Source organism: Cavia porcellus, unplaced genomic scaffold (assembly GCF_034190915.1).
Source record: "Cavia porcellus strain 051 isolate PalLab524CR breed Dunkin Hartley unplaced genomic scaffold, mCavPor4.1 scaffold_32, whole genome shotgun sequence".
NCBI lineage: Eukaryota > Metazoa > Chordata > Mammalia > Rodentia > Caviidae > Cavia > Cavia porcellus.
Genome location: NW_026947515.1, coordinates 29,760,649 through 29,768,075, shown reverse-complemented (window position 1 = coordinate 29,768,075; position 7,427 = coordinate 29,760,649). Strand labels below are relative to the sequence as shown.

Genomic DNA, 7,427 nt, shown 5'->3' with positions numbered 1-7,427 from the left:
CTTCTCGCTCTCCTCTTGGCCACCACCAAGGTCCTTGTCTATCCTCTACTCTTCTGCCTTGGGCTTCTCCAAGACTGAGCCCATGGAGCACCTCTTCCAGAAAGCCTGCCTGACTACCCCAGGGACAGTCAGTTTTGTCTGCTTTACTTTTCCTGGTAGTTTTGGGGCCCCAGTGTTGGCGCCACCAGGCCTGTTGCCCACCTTCCTGTGCCGTCACTGTCCCACCCTGGCCCTATCAGTCTCCTGCCCCAGAGCTGCCTTGCCATTGACCTCCCTGTGTGACCTGGGCAGGAGGAGGGGGCTGTGTTGAATTCCTTGCTTAGGGCTCAGGTGCCCAGGCAGCAACCAGGCCCTCCTTTCTACCCTGGCTCTGTGCCAGACTGGATTCTGCCCAGCTGGTGCCACAGCTCCTGAAGCTGGGTTTCCCAGGCACACAGCATTATGGTGCTATGCCAGCCCTCTTCCTGCTCTGGGGGACCCCAGTGCCAGAAGCCCAGGCCATAGGTACCTTGCACTGGATGTGTAGCTGGAGCCCAGGTCTCAGCCTGCTCACCCAATCCTCCTTTCTGCAGCTGAGGGGCAGTCAGCAGAGGCTACCAAAAGGAGATGTCAGGTCAGTCTCAGAGGATCTGAGGACACAGACCGTACTGTTCTGGTCAGGGCCCCTGGACGTGATGGGTACCTTGGCTTAAGGCAGCCACAGGCCTAGTGCCCAGTGGTCCCATCTTGATGCCCACTAGGAGGGCCTTGGAGTGGGAAGAGGTTTGTGGGGACTCCTTGTGTCTCTGGATTGCACATCACGGGTCCTGGCTAGGCTGCTGGTACTTGGGCCTTCTATCTCCAGGGGTGGGGTCTGACTGTTCTTTGCCCTGGAGGAACATGGGAGTTGGGATGGGAATTTGCATAGCAAGGGCTGGTGGGCTGTAGCAGTGTACACGTGTGCATGCAGGTGGATGCATGTGTGCATGCATGGGTGTGCATGGTCCTGCAACCCTTATACACAGGATGGGCCAGAGACAGACGGCAAGGAGTAACCCCTCCGCAGCCTACAGCCTCGTGGGCGGGCTCTCTCCAACTAGGAGGTGCACTGTACCCTTTCCCAGGATATACTCTGACCCTGGGTGCCTCTTGGGGCTAGGCAATCTGTCATTTAACAATCAGGACTGTCGTTTGTTTATTATCTCCTGCACGACTGTCAGCCGAGAAAATGTTTGCTGAAAGAATCGGTTCCTAACCTTCCCAGGCGGGTATTGCTGTGTGGTGGCATTCATTTGTGGCATCCGTGGTGCTCAGTGTGGGCTGGGGATTGAACCCATGGCCTTTGCACTGCTGCATCTTTAGGCCCCCTTTTCTGTTCTGAGACAAGGTCTTGCTAAGTTGCCCAGCTGGACTTGAACCTATGATCCTCTTGCCTTGGCCCCGGAGCCCTGGCTGGGGTTACCAGTTTGCTCCCAGGCGAAGCGCCTCTGTGCTTTGGTCCCGCCTTGCTCCGCTTCTGGAGGAACCTTTTCTGGCTATGTGGATGGGTTCAGAGGCCATAGTGACTGACCTGTCACAGGTTCAGCCTGGCTCACAGCTGGGAGTGTCCAGGCTCAAGAGGGGCCCAGTCAGGGATTTCCAAGTGAAAGGCCACCGCCTCCTTTTCTGCTTGTGTGTTCTTTCCCAGTCCAGCACCAGTGCCCTGCACCAGAGCTGCCACCAGGAACAGGAAAGGAGGCCCAAGCCAGACCTGGGCATGTCCCCTGGGCCCTAGGCTTCAGTCCACTGGGGATGACGATGGGGCCTGCACACAGAACACTAGGCAAGTGTCACCAACTGGACCACCAAAAACCTGTACAATAGTTCATATATTTATTCTTAAGCAAGTTATCAATAAAAAATTTAATACTAAAATGCCTTTACATAGAGTTTGCTGTTCATAAAACCTTTGTGTTTTGTTTTTAGTGTTTACATTGAAAAAAAAAATCCAACCATCTTCTTAGTTTACACATTTACAAGGATCGTGCTCCTGCAACGTTTAACCACAGAGAAGGGGAGGGGTCGCACCGCCCTCACGCAGTGGCAAGGAAGGGAAAAGAGAAAAGAACATTGCCCAGGGGAAAGCCTGGCTGAGGGTGAAGAGGTGGCCAAGGAAAGAGGCTTCTTGTCCCTGTGCTTGGGCTTGACCAGCTCGAGCCCCCAGGCCTAACGTCCAGGCCTCTGCCTCCCTTTGACGACTTCCTGGCTCCTAAGCTGTGAGGAGCACCCGAGGGCCCTCTCCCCAGGTGACCGATAGGAATGAAATATTGCACTCGAGTGGGATACGGGGTGGATTTGGGGTGGGTTTAGGGGGCCCTCATCACAGCATGGCCCCTTCCCTGCCCTTGGGTATCCAGTGGAGCCACCAACAGCAGCCCATGGGAGGCTGGGCGGCACTTGGGGGAAATAAGGCCCCAGGAATGAGACGTATTCTTGACTGGCAAGAACAAAGAAGGGGGGCCAGAGGGCTCTGGTGGGTGTGAGGTACCCAGGAGGCTTTCCTGCAGCTCCTGGAGGGCACGGGGCTCCTGGGTGGGGTATAGGGTCTCTGGGTGGTGGGTCTGGCGTGCTCTGTCTGTGGTGGACGGGAGGGTGCCAGCCTCTTCTGGGCTCTGGTTGGAGGCCAGCTCATTTACCCTGCCGAATGGCTGCAAAAAAGGCCCAGCAAACTCCGGGGATGGGTGGGCAAGAGGGTCTGAGGGCTCCTCTCCCTTCCCAGGGCCTCTAGAGCTGCCAGCGAGGTCACCAGGGACAGCAAGGCACTGGGGGAAGGTATTGGGAGTGGAGGGGAAGTCTCACAGCCATTGTCCAGTGGTGTAGAGGGAACAGGGATTGCGCTCCAGCCCAGCCTGGAGGGGCCTGGTCCAGCCACCCCATCATGGCAGCCCTGCTGCGCTCTGGCAAGGGAAGGGGACACAGGGCATAGGGGTTAGGGGCTCAACTGCTCTGCCTGGCACAAACTAGCTGAGGAAACAAATCAGAAATAACTGGAATACTTAGGAAATAAATTCAAAGCATCACTTTTTCTTACTGATAAATAAAATATTTGTTCGTTTTTGTCTTAAGTAGAGGTAAGATACACATGGCTGCAGTCCTTCCCAGAGTTTGGGGACAGGGTGGTACTGATTTCCATCTTGTTGTCCAGAACCCCTTCTCCTCGGGGACTTTTATCACTACCCCCAAGCCCAACGCTAGATGGATGGAAAAGAAGGAAACTCGAGTGAGACTTTCACTTTATAGGGGGTCCCTAGAGGCCGCCGGGACAAGGGTCCATCCTGTCATCCCGTGGCCTTTGGCCCCCGAATGCCTGAGCTGCCTCTGTCATCACAGATGCCCCGTGGGGACTCAGCTAGGCTGAGGAGAACAGTGCATTTCCAAAGATAACTCCAGAACAAAACCGCCGTGCATGCGCACACACGCGCACGTGAAAACGTATACACACCCTCGTTATGGGGGTGGGGAAAATTCTTTCCACTTTTTTCCATAAAACTTCCCCACGGAAATACAATATTTACATAGAGAAATAAATAGACAACACACCTGATTTCTGCTTTCCCTGGTGGGAGACGGTCAGAGGTACTAGGGAAATATGGCTTGGGTTCTAATCTCTTGAGAACTGCGACGTGGGAAAACAGCAGCTGGGCCTCCACGGCTGACAGGACAGGACAGGACCAGACTGGGCCGCACCAAGGAGCGCTCTTTAAAAGTTGTGGAGAGCCTGATCTCGCCTTGGAGGGGTTGCATGTTTTCTCAGACTTACCCCGGCTTGGCCTAACCTCCACACGCAGGCCCTGGGAGGGCAGGAGGTGGGTGGCGGCTCAGCACAGCACGGGCACGCCCTCGGCCGTTACCAGGCGCCCAGTGGTGGGGTCATAGGTGCCCGCCAGATAGTAGAGGTCCTGCCGGTCCTGGTGCTTGCGGCCTCGGGTCATCTGCTCATACTGCTCACGGCCCACGACCTGGCACTTGTGGGAGATGGTCTGCACGTCATTCTCGTCCTCGTGGCAGGACTGGTACAGTGCATTCTGTGGGGTGGCATATGAGTTGGGATGAGCCTTGGCCTGTGCCCCCAACAACCAGAAGATACATGGGCTCGAGAGGGGGGACTTGAACAGGCTCTGATGAAAAACACAGAAGTCTGCACTAGGGACCTTGATGGATGTTGAGGTAGAAGACTCATTTCTTTGGAGGAAACCTGGCTTCTCCTCTGGGAAGGACATCCTGCAGATGGGGGTACTTTCCACATCTGGAGCAGGGAGCCCATGGTAGGGAGGCTGCTCTGAACCCAGGTGTGAACTTGGCTGGCTTAGAGCCAAGTGCTGCCTCAGGTAACAGCCCCTGGGGGGATGGGATGGCCTCAGAGGCACAGCTCCTTGGGTATGGAGATGGTCTGCCGCAGGGCCTCTGTACTGGCTGGGCAGGGCAGTGCTCCTGCTGACCACCCTTCCTGCCATGGCTGGTGGCAATGGCTGTGGATGCTGGCCTCCGAGGGCATGCAGAGGAGCTAGTCCCCTGCTGACCTTGCCCTGTCCCTCACCTTCCCGTCACTCTGCCGCTTCCCCAGCTTGGTCTCCTCGGGGTGATAGAACCACTTGACCTTCACCACCATGTTGCTGCCCCAGGACTCCCACATGCTCTCGATGCGGCCGATGTAGGGCAGGTTGGGCCGCCCAGCTGATAGGAAGACTGCGCAGTCCCCAACACGCAGCGTCTCCTTGCCCCGGACGATGGCCTTGTAGAACAGCTTCCTGGCCTTGCCCTTCATGCCCCGCCTCTGCAGGGGAGACACGGGGCAGAGAAGGGTGAGCACCAGGCGTCTTGGAGGACAGGCAGGGTATCTTCTGGGTGTGTATGAGTATGTGTGTGCAGAAGGACGCTGCAAGGATGGGGGACAGACACACAACTGCTGGGGGAACCCAGCAAAACCCCCAGCCAGCGCTGGAGTGGTGGTACACGCCTGTAATCCCAGCACTCGGGAGGCTGAGGCAGGAAGGCTGCTGTGAGTTTGAGGCCAGCCTGGGCTACACAGTGAGTTCAAGGCCAGTCTGAACTGCATAGGGAGACCCTGTCTCAAAAACAAAACAAACAAAACACACCATCCTAGACAACACAGGCTACGCCTGGATTTGCCGTACATGTGAGAGCTGTACGAGAGACTCAAAGGTGGTAGAGACACTTCAGTGTCCTTTACCAGGACAAAAACCCCACCAACAACCCAGGTCTACACAAGGGACAGAGCAGGGGTCAAGAGAAGTAGTCGTGTTTGCCAGGGAACCTTTCTCAGCCTCCTGAGGCCAGCTGCAGGGGTCCTCAGGCAGCACTGGTAAGGGACCCAGCCACATTGAAAGCACAGCATGGGGCATCCGAGCGACTCAGATGACCTCAGATGGCAAATGTCATCATTTGCCTTGTCAGGTCACAGGCAGGCTTTTGTTTTTCCCGGTGTCTAATGTGCTCACTTACAAGTCAACAGGACAATGAGAGGACAGGGGCCCAGAACGGGCTAAAGGGTGACAGCCAACCTGTCCTGGGGCAGAGGAGCTGCTGGCTCCTCAGGCCTCCCTAGAACCTGGCCCTGGGTGGGGGTGCAGTCCACCTACCTGTGTGGGGTTCCCCGACCACTTCCACAGCTGCCGGGCAGGCAGGAAAGCTGAGATCTTTGGCCGGTTCTCCACGGACGGCAGCCGCTGCCTCCGGGAAAGCTCTTTGGCTTTGGAGAAGCTCAGGGACTCCTTGCACTTGAGCTTGGACTTGCCAGCACTTGGGCCTGCACCCGCACTGGCCACTGCAGCCCTGGACAGGAAGCAGCGCTGGGTGTGGGTGTGGGGGCTGCCCCCTTTGGAGCGCAGGGTCTCTGGCTGGGCCAGGAGGGCAGGCACGGGGTGGGTGAGACAGGTCTGCAGCAGCAGGGCTGGGTCCTCATCATCTGAGCTGTCAGAGGAGTCCTCGTTGTCTGAGGAGCAGAGGCTGGAGGTGGACACGGAGCCCGAGGAGGAGGAGGTGGATGAACCCGAGGAGGAGGAGGACATAGACAGGCGGGTAAGGAAGCGGGAGGGCATGCCAGCAGCCAGCTCTGGCCCATCCTCGTCCTCATCTGAATAGGAGCTAGGGCAGTCACTGTCGCAGGGCAGCGGGTACTCAGCCTGGTTGGTATACTTGCGCAGTGCCAGCCCCATGGGCATCGGGTGGACAGGTGCCCGCCCCTTCTTGTCCTTGCCCACAAGGGCTGGGTGTGCATAGCTGGGGCTAGGCAGGGGCCGACCCAGCTTGGGGCTGAAGTCTTTGTCGCCCACGAGCAGCCCCTTGCAGCTCTTGTTCTTGGGGGAGGTCACTCCTTCGTGGTCCAGCTTGACCAGGAACTCGCTGCCCACCCTGCGCCGCCCGGCCTTCTCAGCCTCCACTCGGTCAGCCTTCCTGGCCCGTAGCAGCTTGTGAGTACCCCCAGGCAGGCCCGAGCTGGTCCCACCAACAAAGGGTGCACAGGACCTGGCCAGGCTGCTGAAAGAATCTGCCCGGAAACCGTTGCCAAACACGGGTGCAGCCACGCTGTGCACAGGGAAGAGGGCCTCACGGGCCCGCAGCCTCCTGGCGCTGCCATTGAGCTGGAAGAGGTTCTGCAGCACCCCTGGCCCTTTGCTGCCCATGGCCGTGGCAGCCACGGCCTTCCGTTTGGTCTGTGCCACTGCTGACCAGCTGAGCAGGGGGCTTCCCCGGCGGCCTAGGAGCTGGTCTGAGGCCCCCGAGGTGGATTTGGCACCTGAGGTGAGGAGGTCAGCTTTGCCTGGGGGGAATGCCAGAAAGAGTCAGTGGGACTGGCAGGGTGGGTGAGACCACCTCCACCCACTCCACCTGGTTCCCCTCCCATGACCCCGGGGTCTTGGCCGTCCTATACCTACCAGCTTTCTCTTTGCTGACAGGTTTCTTCCCAGAAGTCTTTAATGCTTCAGGACCATCTTGCGCTTTAGGGGACAGGCTGGGGGTCGGGGGCTCGCTGGGTGGCAGGGCCTCACTGGATGCCTTCTTGGTTTTCCGGCAGCTGCTGGACACCAGCAGGGCTGGCGAGGGTTCTGTACCTGTACAGCGAACAGAGGGGCTCAGTGCAGGTCCACGAGGTGACCTTCACCCTTCATCCCTCCCTTTAGGTGCTTGTCCAGAGCTGGTGGAAACCGGGGGGGGGGGGTGAGGGGTTACAGGAACTGACAGGCAAGAGGGGGACTCCACCCTGCACCCTGCATGCTCTCGGGTGCTCACACTGGATCTTGAAGTCCGGGGGCAGCAGTCTGATGTTAGAGACGGCTATGTGGCCTGTGTCCCCGTCGTCGAACTCCACCAGCACAGAGTCCAGGTCCTCTTCCTCGTCGCTGGAGGCCCCTGTGGACGGCATGGCCTGAGCATGCGGCTGGCCCTGC

General features: G+C 58.2%; 1 protein-coding gene across 4 annotated transcripts in view; it reads right to left on the bottom strand.

The window, feature by feature from the left end:
* Positions 1-1,829: 1,829 nt before the first annotated feature.
* Positions 1,830-7,427, bottom strand: part of Bahcc1 (BAH domain and coiled-coil containing 1) — a 57,831-nt gene continuing 52,233 nt past the window's right edge. For all 4 annotated transcript variants that reach the window (XM_023562914.2, XM_063242259.1, XM_023562916.2 and 1 more), the window contains 5 exons: positions 7,270-7,389; positions 6,915-7,091; positions 5,619-6,799; positions 4,556-4,792; positions 1,830-4,043 (listed from right to left, as the gene is read on the bottom strand). In XM_023562914.2, coding sequence (XP_023418682.1) covers positions 3,837-4,043; positions 4,556-4,792; positions 5,619-6,799; positions 6,915-7,091; positions 7,270-7,389 — 1,922 coding nt within the window. In that variant the 3' untranslated portion in view covers positions 1,830-3,836. The remainder of the gene's footprint in view (positions 4,044-4,555; positions 4,793-5,618; positions 6,800-6,914; positions 7,092-7,269; positions 7,390-7,427) is intronic.